This window comes from Podarcis liolepis, assembly GCF_965112155.1.
Source record: "Podarcis liolepis genome assembly, chromosome: 2".
NCBI classification, from domain to species: domain Eukaryota; kingdom Metazoa; phylum Chordata; class Lepidosauria; order Squamata; family Lacertidae; genus Podarcis; species Podarcis liolepis.
The window spans coordinates 117,980,157-117,995,082 of NC_139555.1; the positions used below are offsets into that span (position 1 = coordinate 117,980,157).

General features: G+C 42.6%; 1 protein-coding gene across 8 annotated transcripts in view; it reads right to left on the bottom strand.

The window, feature by feature from the left end:
• LOC310701334 (uncharacterized protein) overlaps window positions 1–14,680 on the bottom strand; it is a 31,841-nt gene extending 17,161 nt beyond the window's left edge. The window contains exons 1-5 of one of the 8 annotated variants that reach the window (XR_014523008.1): window positions 14,201–14,328; window positions 13,424–13,520; window positions 11,880–11,996; window positions 7,536–10,733; window positions 174–364 (exon numbers count right to left, since the gene is read on the bottom strand). Coding sequence is in view for 3 of the 8 variants with exons in the window: in XM_083492083.1 (XP_083348209.1) it covers window positions 8,953–10,733; window positions 11,880–11,996; window positions 13,424–13,520; window positions 14,201–14,206 (2,001 nt within the window). In the remaining 5 variants the exon portion in view is untranslated. Of the gene's footprint in view, window positions 1–173; window positions 365–6,982; window positions 10,734–11,879; window positions 11,997–13,423; window positions 13,521–14,041; window positions 14,133–14,200 lie in introns of those variants that run through there. The other 7 variants (XR_014523009.1, XR_014523010.1, XR_014523011.1 and 4 more) reach the window with 7 other exon arrangements.
• Between the last annotated feature and the right edge of the window lie 246 nt (window positions 14,681–14,926).

Sequence of the window (14,926 nt, forward strand, 5' to 3'; positions counted from 1 at the left end):
CCTGCATGATGAAAAATGTTATGTTTCAGAGGTGAGGAGCGAAGGGAATATTTTGCTCATGGCTTAAAACATTTTTGAATTCTCCACCTCAATGTACTCTTTGGTGGCGGAGAAGCAACAGGAAGAAGTTTTTATTAATTTAAGCAAAGAGAAGGCAAACAAGCAGTCTTAACTTTTTTTAAAAAATAATCTTTACTGAAAGTTGAAAAAGTACAAAATTATACGTGCACTAAACATGGTGAGAAGTAAATAAGAGAGAAAAAGAAAGAGAAACTGTGTAAGAGGGGGAAATAAAGGGGGGGGAGGTGGAAAAACCCCAAACTATATTTTACAAGGTTGTTATTGTACTTCACCAGACCTTAACCTATTACAATATTTGTAAAAATGGATCTGAAATATCATTGAACTTGTCCATGGCAAGTCTGTATTTATATCCAAGTCGTTTATATGTTGCGAGTTTGTATAACTTTCCAATCCAATCTTAGTTGTTTTTTTTATAATAATTTTTATTAATTTTCCAAACATATATAAAACAAATAATAAAACAAAACAATACAAAACATACAAACAAATAAACACGTATAATTTCTTAGACTTATTTTCATACACCTTATTTCCCGGACTTCCCCATACCTCCCTTTTTCTGCATCCTTATGTTAGCCCTTTCTCAGCAACCCTTAGTTCAATTAATTCGCTCATTTTCATTTTACATTCTTTAAAGTTATGATTTACAGCTGCAATTCTCTATTTCTTATAACCATAACATCTCAGCCATCATCAATCTTACAACAGTCTTTAAGATATTTTTTAAATTTCTTCCAATCTTCTTCCACCGTCTCACTCCCCTGGTCACGGATTCTGCCGGTCATCTCTGCCATTCCCATGTACTCGATCACCTTCGCTTGCCATTCTTCCAGAGTGGGTAGCTGCTGCGTCTTCCAGTACTTTGCCAGAAGAATTCTTGCCGCTGTAGTAGCATACATAAAAAATGTTCTGTCCTTCCTTGGCACCAATTGGCCCACCATGCCCAGGAGAAAGGCCTCTGGTTTTTTCAAAAATGTCCATTTAAGGACTTTTTTAATTTCATTATAGATCATTTCCCAGTAGGCCTTTACCTTCGGGCAGGTCCACCAAAGGTGATAGAAGGTACCTTCAGTCTCATTACATTTCCAACATTTGTTACTGGGCAAATGATAAATTTTTGCAAGTTTGACTGGGGTCATGTACCACCTATAGATCATTTTCATTATATTCTCTCTCAATGCATTACAAGCTGTAAACTTAATACCTGTATTCCATAACTGTTCCCAATCATCAAACATTATGTCATGACCTATGTCTTGTGCCCATTTGATCATGGCTGATTTTACTGTTTCATCTTGTGTATTCCACTTCAGCAGCAAATTGTACATTCTTGACAAGTTCTTAGTACTGGATTCTAACAATTCTGTCTCTATTTTCGACCTCTCCATCTGGAAACCTATTTTCCTGTCCTGTTTAAATACCTCGTTTATCTGACGATAGTGGAACCAATCTCGTACCTTAGACTTTAATTTGTCAAAACTCTGCAATTTAACTCTTTCACCATCTTGTTCTAAAATTTCACCATACTTTGGCCATTTGGACTCCATATTTAGTTTCTTTGACTCATTAGCCTCCATTGGTGATAACCACCTGGGAGTTTTACTTTCCAGTAAATCCTTATATCTTATCCAGACGTTATACAGTGCTTTCCTAACAATATGGTTTTTAAAGCCTTTATGCAGTTTTACCTTGTCATACCATATGTATGCATGCCAACCAAATCTATTATCATACCCTTCCAGATCCAAAATGTCTGTATTCTCAAGAAGTAGCCATTGTTTCAGCCAGCAAAAAGCTGCCGATTCGTAATAAAGTCTCAAGTCCGGCAGGGCAAAACCCCCTCTGTCTTTTGCATCAGTTAAGATCTTAAAGTTTATTCTGGGCTTTTTGCCCTGCCAGACAAATTTTGATATGTCTTTTTGCCACCTCTTGAAACAGTCCATCTTATCCAAGATCTGGAGTGTCTGGAATAAAAACAACATTCTAGGCAATACATTCATCTTGATGACAGCAATTCGGCCTAACAAGGAAAGTCTCAACCTTGACCATATTTCTAGATCTTTCTTCACCTCTGTCCAACATTTATCGTAATTGTCTTTAAATAAGTTTACATTTTTAGAAGTCAAGTTCACACCCAGATATTTCACCTTTTTTGTTATTGTTAAACCTGTTTCACTCTGAAACTTCTCTTTTTCTGCCATTGTTAGATTTTTCTCTAACACTTTGGTTTTTTGCATGTTCAGTTTGAATCCTGCTACTTGACCAAATTTCTCAATTAGTTCTAAAACTCTTTTAGTACTAGTCTCTGGCTGTTGCAAAGTCAATACCAAATCATCTGCAAATGCCCTTAATTTATAGTCTTTTGCTCCGAGCTGAACACCTTTAACCAATTGGTCCCCTCTAATCATGTTCAGCAAGACCTCCAGGACTGTTATGAAAAGTAAGGGTGATATTGGGCATCCCTGTCGTGTACCTTTTTCTATAGGAATCTCTTCCGTTACCACATTGTTAACAATCAACTTTGCTTTTTGCTTAGAGTATATAGCACCTATACCGTTTTCAAATCCTTGGCCTACCCCCATCCCTTGAAGATTCTTCTTCATAAAGGTCCAGCAAATGTTATCAAAGGCTTTCTCCGCATCCACAAAAATTATCACTGCTTTTCTATTAATCTTTACTTCCAACAACTCTAAAATGTCTATAATGTTCCTTAAATTGTCTGACATATGTCTCCCTGGGAGAAAGCCTGTTTGGTCCTTATGAATCTCCTGCACCAAAACTCTCTTCAGTCTTTTTGCTAAAATGTCTGCAAAAATTTTGTAATCCACATTGAGTAATGATATAGGGCGGTAGTTTTTGACCTGATTCTTTTCAGACTCTGTTTTCGGTATAAGTGAAATAAAAGCTTCTTTCCACGATTCGGGTGCCTTTTTCCCTTCCAAAATTTCGTTACAAACTTCCTTCAATGGTTGTATTATCCATTCCTTCAATGCCTTGTAATATCTAGCAGTCAAACCATCTGGTCCTGGAGATTTTCCCAGTTTCATCTTCTGAATGGCATCCTCTATTTCTTGTCCTGTTATTTTCTCATTCAAAATCCTTTTACTTTGATCTGAGATCTTTGGTAGTCCGTACTTTTTAATAAATTCTTCTATTTCCTGCTCATTAACCGGCCCTTGTGCATATAGTTTCCTAAAGAAACTTTGGAAACAGTTATTTATCTCATTTGGTTTGTGGATAATTTTTCCTTCCATTTCCAGACTTGTCACAGTATTCAATTTTTGTCTCTTTTTCAGTTGCCATGACAGGAGTTTCCCACATTTGTCTGCCGATTCAAATGTTCTTTGTCTCATTTGCTTTATCTTCCATTCTATCTCTTGATTCATCAGTTCCATATATTGTGTCTGATAATACTTTATTTCTCTCAAAATCTCATGAGACTTTGGTTTGGACCTCAATTTCTTTTCAGCTTCTTTTATCTTTTCCAAAAGTTTTTCTTTTCTCTCATTCTGTTTTTTCCTCTTTATGGAGTTTTGTTGTATTAGGAAACCTCGCATCACGGCCTTGCTAGCGTCCCAAATTGTTCTTTTTTCCACATCAGTTCTCAAATTTATCTCAAAGTAATCTTTCAATGCTTTTTGGGCCTTTTTGTAGATCTCTTCATCTCTAAATAGGGTGTCATTCATCCTCCATCTGAAGGTTCCAGTTGTTGTTAGTTTCATCTCTATCTTCACTGCATTATGGTCGGAGCAAGTCTTTGGGCAGATTTCTGCTTTTTTTATCTTCGGTGCCATACAACTAGTTACCCAAATTTGGTCAATCCTTGTCCAGGTCATTTTTGCTTCAGAGAAAAAAGTTCCCTCCCTCTCCAGAGGGTTCTTTACTCTCCAAATGTCAATCAAGTCCAGTGTTTCAGTCATCTCAAAAAAAGTCTTTGGAAGTCTTCCATCGTTGGAGATTATCTGTCTCTGTGCCTTATCCATGTTAGTGGAGACAACACCATTCATATCTCCCATCATTATAATTTTAAAGTCCAGATAGTCCATTAAAGTCTCATGCAACTTCTTGAAGAATTCCGCCTTCCCCTCATTTGGTGCGTATATTCCCAATATCATAATTTTTTCTCCTTGAGCTTGTATTTCTATTGCCAGGTATCTTCCTTGTTCGTCTTTAAAAATCATTTTAGGAGCCAATTTCTCTTTTGCATAAATCACAACACCTCTTTTTTTGACTTTATCTGATGAAATGAATTCTTGTCCAAGCCTCTTGTTTATAAGTAGTTTCCTGTGTGTCCTGGTCACATGCGTTTCTTGTAGACATATTAGGTCCAATTGCTCTCTTTTCAGAATATGAAAGACTTGGCGTCTCTTCCTGGGGAGGTTAAGACCATTACAATTCCAACTAAGAAGTTGCAGAGACATTTTGATACTATGTACCTACTCCTCCAACTGCTCCAAGTTTTTGTTCCTCCTCCGATGGTAGTAAGAGTCCAAATGAGAGATTTGCAATATCTGTCGGTTCTTTCTCTACTGTTGTATCTACTGTTCCTTTCTGTAGGTCCTCCTGGTTTCTTTCCAAAAACAATTCTTTGTCTTGAACTGTTTTTATTTTGATCTTCCTTCCTGTGTAGTTAAAGGACAGTCCTTGTGGGAACTCCCACCTGAAAGGTATGCTGTTCTTCTTCAGAAGGTAAACCAGGTCTTTGTAGAAGGCCCTCACCTCCAAGATATATTTAGGGATGTCTTTAAAGATCTGAACTTGACAATTCTGGATTACAAGAGCCTTTTGATAGTGTAGATTTAGTATTTTGTCTCTTTCTTCTTTAGATCTCAGTGTAATCAAGCAATCCCTAGGCTTCTTGCCTTGCCTTCTGCCCAACCGGAAGGCCGTTGTTATTTCAAATTCTTCCTCCTGAAGTTCGTCCTGCCAAAATTCCAAAATATTTTCTGTGAGGAATTCTGCAAGACTGTCTTTCTCCTCCTCTGGAACTGATCTTAATTTAAGATTTTTCTCCTTTCTCTGAAGTTCCCACAAAGACAAAGTTGCATCATGTTCATTCACCTTTTTTGTAATTGGTGCAAGCTCCCTCTTAGGCTCTTCTGCCGTATCTTTTGCACTTTGAGCAATCTTTCTTGTTTCAGAATTTTCTTGAATAAGTTTATTTATAGAATCTGTATTAGAAGCTACGCTTGCCGTGTTCAAGTCCAATCTTGTTGTCAGATCATTCAGTTTTTTTGTATTCTCCGCCGACTGCTTTGTCAATGCTTCCAAAGACTGGTTTATTTTGAGCAATGCCTGTGTCATTGACTCCATAGATGCAGTTGGTGCTTTTTCCTGTCCAGCTGGTGTTATGCCTTGCATCGAACCCCTTTTCTTTAGAGTTTGCTGAGCAAAACAAATCCAATCCAATCTTAGAAGGGAGCCACATTTTTATTTTTCCCATGCATCAGTATCAGTCCTTTTGCTGCGGTCAGGGCGCGGAGAGTCCACTCGTATAGTCCTTTTGTAAGGTTCCATGTGCCGGGTATATAATTCAAGAGGATATTTTGCTCAGTAAATATAAGGTTGTTCCGTACCGTTCTGTTCATAGTTTCAGTTATAGGACCATGAAAAAACGTATGTTTTAGAGAAGCATTATCCCTAGTGCATCTCCAACAGTTAAGATACCTGAGATAGCCCTTTTTAAAAGAAATGTAATGGGGTCCAGTATATTCTAAATATTATTCTAGCAGTCTAACATCTATATTCCATACTCAGTAATGAGGGACACTTAGGATACAAGATCAAAAGGATATTATGGAGATAACTGCAAAAGCAAAGTTCACGGTTCATCTCATTTGGTGCAGAGACCCTGGGAGCAGGAGATCCTTCCCTTCCCTCTATAGGGCCAACGTTGACATTCACCAGCAGAACTCGAACGAGAGACTTAGAGAGCTGCTGTCGCTGAGCCCTTATATAGAGGCTTTTAAACACGATCTAATAGCAGGAGTGCTCTTTAAGTTCTGTAGCCATCCTCCATTATCTTTGTGGTTGGCACAGAGCAAAGTTACTCCCTCTGTTCCCCGCGGTGAGCCTATGTCTAACTGCCAATTCCATGGTTGGGTCAAGACAGGCCTGTCCGCTAGTTGACTCCTTATCAGGCCAGCTGTCTAGACCTCTGGTTGATGCCAAGTTCTCATCATACAGATAAATTCATGGGGAAGTCCTCATTATATGTACAGATAGAGTTAAAAGGATTTAAAGCTACCATTACATCAAGATCAGGAGACACCACCTTCTAAAAATATCTGGCATTACACATACTCAGAGCGTTGGTGTGGTTTCACTCCTGTGTGGACTCCCTGAGGCAGCCCCAGCCTAGCCCTTCCAGGCCAAACATTTCCCGCACTCGAAACATTAATGGGTTTCCCATTTTTGTGGATTCTCTGGTGCCTTTGAAGGTCCAAATGAGCAGCAATTCATTTCCCACACTCCAGACACTTGCATTGTATTTCCTTCGTGGAGTCTCCAATGTTGATAAAAGGTTCCTTTCTTTACAAAGCATTCTCCACACTCCCAACATTTATATGCTTTCTATTCCATATGGAGTCTCTGGTGTTTTCTAAGGTTCCCACTCTGTGAAAACCATTTCCCACACTCTACACATCGGTAAGGCCTCTCTCCTGTGTGGAGTTTCTGGTGTGTGCGAACATGTGGTGACCAAGAACATGTGATGACCAAGATTTCTGGGAGGCTTTTTGTCCTGCATGTTTCAGAGATGAGGAGTGAAGGGAATATTTCGTTCCTGGCTTAAAATATTTTTGAATTCTCCACCTCAATGTACTCTTTGGTGTCGAAGAAGGAACAGGAAGAAGCTCTTATTAATTTAAGCAAAGAGAAGGCAAATAATCGGTCTAACTTTTTTTTAAAAAAAATCTTTACTGAAAGTTGAAAAAGTACAAAATTATACGTGAACTAAACATGGTGAGATGTAAATAAGAGAGAGAAAAAGAGAAACAGAAACCATGTAAGAGGTGGAAATAAAGGGGGGGGGAATGGAAACCCCAATCTGTATATTTTACAAGGTTGTTATTGTACTTCACCAGACCTTAACCCATGGGTGTCAAACACAAGGCCCGGGGGCCGAATACAGCCCGCCAGACCTCGTCATGTGGCCCGTGTAGCTGCCGCCGGCCGCCAGCCTTCACCTTTTAGTCTCACTTTTTTTTTTTGACACAAGAAAGCTGCCTCTTCAGCGCATGCGCGGTAGCCTACCAGCCAGAGAACATCTGCCCTCTTGCGGCGCCGGCCGTTCTACACAGGAAACCTCCACCTTACATGCATTCAGGAAACCTCCACTTGTTTTTATATTGAGCGCATATTGAGTCCTATAAGTACAACCGGCCCTTTGAGGGTGACCAAACTGCTGATGCGGCCCCCCATGAATTTGAGTTTGACACCCCTGCCTTAACCTATTACAGTATTTGTAAAAATGGATCCAAAATGTCATTGAACTTGTCCATGGCAAGTCTGCAATTGTATGCAATGTCGTTTATATGTTGCGAGTTTGTATAAGTCTCCAATCCAATCATAGAAGGGAGCCACATTTTTATTTTTCCAATTCATCAGTATCAGTCCTTTTGCTGCGGTCGGGGCACGGAGAGTCCACTCGTATAGTCCTTTTGTAAGGTTCCATGTGCTGAGTATATAATTCAATAGGATATTTTGCTCAGTAAATGCAAGGTTGTTCCATACCGTTCTGTTGATAATTTCAGTTATAGGACAATGAAAAAACTTATGTTTTAGAGAAGCATTATCCCTAGTGCATCTCCAACAGTTAAGATACCATAACCCTTTTTAAAACAAAGGTAATGGGGTCCAGTATATTCTAAATATTATTCTAGCAGTCTAACATCTATGTTCCATACTCAGTAATGAGGGACACTTAAAGATACAAGATCAGAAGGATATTCTGGAGATAACTGCAAAAGCGAAGTTCACGGTTCATCTCATTTGCAGCAGAGACCCTGGGAGCAGGAGATCCTTCCCTTCCCTCAATAGGGCCAACGTTGACATTCACCAGCAGAACTCTAACGAGGGACTTAGAGAGCTGCTGTCGCTGAGCCCTTATATAGAGGATTTTAAACACGATCTAATAGCAGGAGGGCTCTTTAAGTTCTGTTGCCATCCTTCCTTATCTCCTCCATTGGCACAGAGCAAAGTTACTCCCTCTGTTCACAGCGGTGAGCCAAAGTCTATGTCTAACTGCCAATTCCATGGTTGGGTCAAGACAGGTCTGTCCGCTAGTTGACTCCTTATCAGGCCAGCTGTCTAGACCTCTGGTTGATGCCAAGTCCTCATCATACAGATAAATTCATGGGAAAGTCCTCATTATATGTACAGATAGAGTTAAAAGGATTTAAAGCTACCATTACATTGAGATTAGGAGACACCGCTTTCTGAAATTATCTGGCAATACACATACTCAAAGTACATTTGTGGTTTCTCTCCTGTGTGGACTCCCTGATGCAGCCCCAGCCTGCCCCTTCCAGGCAAAACATTTCCCACACTCGAAACATTAATGGGTTTCCTTTTTTTGTGGATTCTCTGGTGCCTTTGAAGGTCTGAATGAGCAGCAAATCATTTCCCACACTCCAGACACTTGCAATTTATTTCCTTCGTGGAGTCACCAATGTTGATAAAGATTCCTTTCTTTACAAAGCATATTCCACACTCCTAATGTCTGTCCGTCCTCCTTTTGGGATGGACACTCTGGTGTGCCACGAGGGCTGACCACTGATCAAAATATTCCCCACAGTCCCAACATTTATATGCTCTTTATTCCACATGGAGTCTTTGAAGGTTTCCACCTTCAACATTTCCCACACTCTACACATTGGGAAGCTCTCCTCCTGTGTGGACTTTGTGGTGTTTGTGAAGATATTGTGACTGAGAAAAACATTCCCCACACTCCAAGCACCTGTAAGGTTTCTCTCCTGTGTGGGTTCTCTGGTGGATCACAAGGCGTGACTTCCGAGGAAATGATTTCTCACACTCCAAGCATTTATAGGGTTTCTCTCCTGTGTGGGTTCTCTGATGGATCACAAGGCATGACTTCTGAGGAAATGATTTCTCACACTCCAAGCATTTATAGGGTTTCTCTCCTGTGTGGATCCTCTGATGGATCACAAGGGGTGATTTCTGAGGAAATGATTTCTCACACTCCAAGCATTTATAGGGTTTCTCTCCTGTGTGGATCCTCTGATGGATGACAAGGGTGTCTCTCCTTGAAAAACATTTCCCACACTCCAAACATTTGTAGGGTTTCTCTCCTGTGTGAGTTCTCTGGTGATCCTTAAGGCTTGCTGATAAAGTAAATGACATTCCACAGTCTAAACATTTATATGGCTTTTCTCCTGTGTGGACTCTCTTATGAATAATAAGTTGTGATGAAGTGGAAACACATTTCCCACACTCTCCACATTCATATGGTCTCACTCCTGTGTGGATTCTCTGGTGTGCATGAAGGTATGATTTGTTGGCAAAACATTTTTCACACTCCATGCATTTGTAGGGTTTCTGCCCAGTGTGGATTTTTTCATGCTGCTTGAGGTGTTGTTTCTGGGAAAAGCATTTTTCACACTCCATGCATTTGTAGGGTTTCTCTCCCGTATGGATTCTCTGGTGGATTACAAGTTGTGATGCTATAAGAAAACTTTTCCCACACTCCGCACATTTATGGGGCCTCTCTCCACTGTGAACAGTCTGATGGCTCAGAAGGCCAGCTTTCTCATAAAAACATTTCCCACACTCTCTACATTCATAAGGTTTCTCTCCCGTGTGGATTCTCTGGTGTCGCCTGAGACTTACATTTGTGGGGAAACATTTGCCACACTCCAGACACTTATGGGGCCTTTCTCCTGTGTGGGTTTTCTGATGGGTTACAAGGTTGGAACGGGAAGTAAACTTTTTTCCACATTCAAAGCATTTATACCGTTTCTCCCCTGTGTGAACCAACCGATGGCTCCAAAGCTGTGCGTTTTGAGGAAAACATTTCCCACACTCCCAGCATTCATAGGGCTTCTCTCCTGTGTGGAGTCTCTGATGGACCACAAGGACTGACTTGTGAGCAAATGATTTTCCACACTCTGGGCATTCATAGGGTTTTTCTCCAGTGTGGGTTCGCTGATGGGAAACAAGTTGTGACCTAACAGAAAAGCACAACCCACACACACTGCATTTGTGGGGCATCTCTCCTGTGTGGACTTTATGGTGTCCATGAAGCTGTGATCTCTTGGGGAACCCGATCCTACTCTTGCCGTGTTTGTGGGTATTCTCTCCGGTGTGGCCTCTTTCATGTTTCACAAAATCTGAGAGTTGGGAAAAACCTTCCCCACACTCCAAGCAGCGATATGACTTATCTCCTCCTGCATGGACGTTCCGGTGGATCAGAACGATGGGCTGATGAGCAAGAATCTTCCTGAACTCCAAAGACACAGGGGTTTCCAAAGGGCTCACAAGCTCTGAACTCTGAGCAAAACATTCCCCGCTCTCTGAGCTTTCCTGGATCTTCTCTCCTGTGTGGATTCTCTGGTGTCTAGCAAGAGCCAATCCGAAGGCAAAGCATTGGCCACACTCTGGGCAGAAGTGTTTCCTCCTTGAAATACCTGCTGAGAGAGTGAAGAAAGGGGAATCAGGCAGAGAAGTAGCTTCAGAATCCAGACTGAAATCATTGGATCAGATGATGCGTGAGAGTCGGAGGTCGTACCACTTTTCCCCCTCCCCCCTCCCACAACACCCACTGCATAAGGTATAACCAGTGGAAGAGCCTTTTAAAATGAAGTAACAGAGAACATTTTTCTTGCCCATTCTTGCCCGAAAGCGGAATTGGGGTTTGAGGATGGCAGAGAAGTAGCCTAAGGTTACCAGACGTCCCCATTTCCCAGGGACAGTCCCCGGATTTACAAATCGGTCCCCTGGCAAAATCCAGCTATTTAGTAGGAAGTTGAAAAGTGTCCCAGGGTTCATTGAAAAAAAATCTGGTAACCTTAAAATAGCCTCAGAATCCAAACTGAAGAAGAAGGAGAAGGAGGAGGGAGATGGAAAGGGACACTCTTCCTCACTTCCTTCAGCTCTAGGTCCTTTTCGAGGCTCAAGAGAAATTCCGCTTGTTCAGGTTTCCACCCAAATCCCTTCGAACAATGATGCCCTTCAAGGTTTCTCCTCTCAGTCCAGGGAGGAATCACCGGAATGGGTGGTGCCCACAGAAGATGCTTTAAAGAAAAAACAAAACCCAAATGTGCTCACAGAGCTAGAAAGCTTGGCAGTCGCCACCCTGGCATTTGCCTCTTTGCTCTCATTCCCCACTTTCTTCTTCCTCTCCTTGATCCTCCTAACTTCTGGGCCTGAGGGACTCAGCATAGGGCAGAGCTAGAGAAGGAACAGCAAAGGTGGTGGAGGGAGGAGAGGGCAGAGGTGTAAAGGGGAAAGCGAAGTTTCTCTCCCTCTTGCATCGTGCAAAAAGGCAGAGGCCCCCCCTGAAGCTGAAGCTTGGAAAATGCAGGACAGACCAAAGCAGGGATTGTGAGAAGGTCGAGATTCTAAGTTTTCATGTTCTTAAAAATAGTAAATTGAGGAGGAAGGACAGGGGTGGGGAAAGGAAAAACAGTGGCCAGGTCTGTGGGAGAAGCAGCTTTAACACAACAGGATCCTTAGTAACCCTATGAATGAAGTAACAGAGAAGATTTTTCTTGCCCATTCTCAGCAAGGGAGGAGAAACACTGAACGGACTCGTCATCCCACCCAAACTGCCTCACCTGAGTTGGTGTCCAAAATGGCAGCCCCTGTTCCGTCTGAGATCTGATATTGTGGCGTCCTGGGCTCTTCCGCTTGCTCTGCGCTGGGGATGAAGCTCGTCTTGGGAAGCGGCAGTGCTATGTGGGAAAGAAGTGAGAAGAAGGAAGAAGAAGAAGTGAGAAGAAGGAAACATGGAGGAAGCATTTGGTTTCATGGCCCAAACTATCCCCAGCGGCCGGTCATCCAAAGCTCTCTCAAACTTTTCTGAGGAGGAACCCATAACTAAACAGTACTTTGGGTTAGGGGGCTGCATGTTTGCGGGGGGCAAGGTGGCCCGTTGCTCTGTGCTGGAAACAGAAGGGAGGACGGCTGATTATGGCTGCAGGGTGGGGGGTCAGGACTGCACTGCCAGGACCCCAGGGAGGGGACTCGGTTGGTGCTTCCTGTTGCTGTTACGCTGGTGGGAGTCCCTCACATGCCAGCAAACCTATTTTGCACAGCTAGAGTGCAGCGCAGTGGTTAAAGTGCCAGACTGGAATCTGGGATCTGGGAGATCAGGGTTCAAATCCCCCTCAGCCATAAAACTCATCAGGAAATATTGGTCCAGTCATTCCCTCTTAGGGCTACCCTACCTCACAGAACTGATTATTATTATTATTCTTATTACAGTGGTACCTCGGGTTACATACACTTCAGGTTACACACGCTTCAAGTTACAGACTCCGCTAACCCAGAAATAGTATCTCAGGTTAAGAACTTTGCTTCAGGATGAGAACAGAAATCGTGCAGCAGTGGCGCGGCGGCAGCGGGAGGCCCCATTAGCTAAAGTGATACCTCAGGTTAAGAACGGACCTCCAGAACAAATTAAGTTCTTAACCCGAGGTACCACTGTATTCTTATTTTTATTATTTCCTGTCCATCCAATATTTTTCATTTTGCACAGAATCCTACCTTAAAGCCACAAAACAGTCTGAGTTCTCCACACCTATGCTAGATTACTAATAAGAATACTTTATTATTTGTACCCCACCCATTTGAATGGGTTGTCCCAGCCACTCTGGGCAGCTTCCAGCACATATTATAACATAATAAAACATCTAACATAAAAAACTTCCTGATACAGGGCTGCCTTCAAAAGCTTATATAGTTTTTTTAATTCCTTGAAATCTGCTGGGAGGGTGTTTCACAGGGCGGGCGCCACTGCCGAGAAGGCCCTCTGCCTGTAATTTCACTATTTGCATTAAGGGAACCGCCAGAAGGCCCTTGGAGCTGGAGTTCAGTGTCCAGGCAGAGTGATGGGGGTGGAGACACTCCTTCAGGTATACAAGGCCATTTGGGGCTTGTTGTGGGGATTAAATCGGGGGGGGGGGAGACCCGTGTGCCCCACATTGCGCTCCTCGGAGGGGGGAAAGTCGGGATCAAAATGGATGGCATTAAGAATACAGTACATTTGCAGCTCTGGTGCAACAAACCTGCTCCCCACCTACCCCTCCACCCCAAAAGAAGAGTGAGAAGAAAATGTCCCGGAAGGACTGCTTCAGACTCAAGGAAGGAGGCTCCTTACCCAGAGAGGCCACGTCCCCCTCATTCTCCAGCATGGCCTCCCTTGCTCTTCGGCCAACGTCCAGCAGAGAGGGCCCTTCCTCAAAGCTTTGTGGTCTCTGTAATGACAAAAATGCCCTCACCAAAACTGCAGCACTTCAGGAACACCTTTGGTGGCAAGCGCAGAGTGGGAATCTCGGTCTTCCCCATAGACCAGGCATGGCCAAACTTGGCCCCCCAGATGTTTTGGGACTACAACTCCCATCATCCCTGACCACTGGTCCTGTTAGCTAGGGATGATAGGAGTTGTAGTCCCAAAACATCTGAAGGGCCAAGTCTGGCCATGCCTGCCATAGATGCTTGCAACTTCATTCCTTGGGTTGTTTTTATTATTATGATTATTCAAGATTTTCTTGGGTTACCAAAAAAGTGCATACATTGTATCCGTTTTCAGATTGTAAAAGTCCTTTTTTCAGATCACTTATATTCAATGCGAGACTTTAATGCTGTATACCGGAGCTTTCCAAACTGTGTGTCGCGACACGCTAGTATACAGCATTGATGCATCTTTCTCATCTACTATTACTATGTTTCATATTGCTAGTTACCTCTGGTAATATTCTATTTTACAAAATTTTACCGTTTAATTTCAAAGAGGAATGAGTGAGTTTTCTTCTGCTCTCGAGAATCTCCCCTTCCTCCTCTTTCACCCCGATGCAACGTGCAAACTTATTCGTGCAATGGGGAAAGCCAAAATAGCTTATTTCTCCCGCCGCTCTTTCCTGCCCCGCCCCCTCACCGGCATTCACGTGTTGCAGGGTTCAGACGGTGCCCTCTCACCCGTGGAGAGCTGCTTCCGAAGGGCGCCTCTGCCAGCAAAGACTCCTTCCTGCTCCCACCTTCAGCCTCCACCGCGAAGCCTCTTTGCACCCCTCCTGCAAAACACCCACACAAAATGGAAAGTCCTCGTGTCCTTCGCTTCTTCCCTTTTTTCCAGACCCAAAGGATTCTGGGAGGTGTAGTTTTTTCCTCCCTGGGAAGACAAAATATGCCTTTGGGCTCTGGGAAAGGCTGTTCATGGCCCCTCCTTTCTATTTACTCGCTTACAATCCAGCCTCGCCTGAGCTCTGCTTTCTTCCAATTGATGTGCAGTGTTTGAGGAAACCCAAATGCTTGTTTACAGAGCTTTTGTACTACCTAAACCTTAGTTTATGCTTGGGATGGCCTAGTCCTTTGCTTCTTCCCTTTTCCCAGACCCAAAGGATTCTGGGAAGCGTAGTCTGTTCCTCTCTGAGGCAAAAAAGTGCCTTTGGACTCTGGGGAAAAGGGTCTCACTTATTTTTATTTATTTATTATTTTTTATATTTATTATTTATTTATATTTATATTTATTTATTTTCCCTTTCTATTTACTCGCTTACTGGCACACCAGTAAAGCAATGGTGCCTGGCCAAAAGAATGAGAAGGCGAAGCAAACTTGCATGTCAACGTGGTTGGATTCTACAGTTGGAAGGGACCCCAAGGG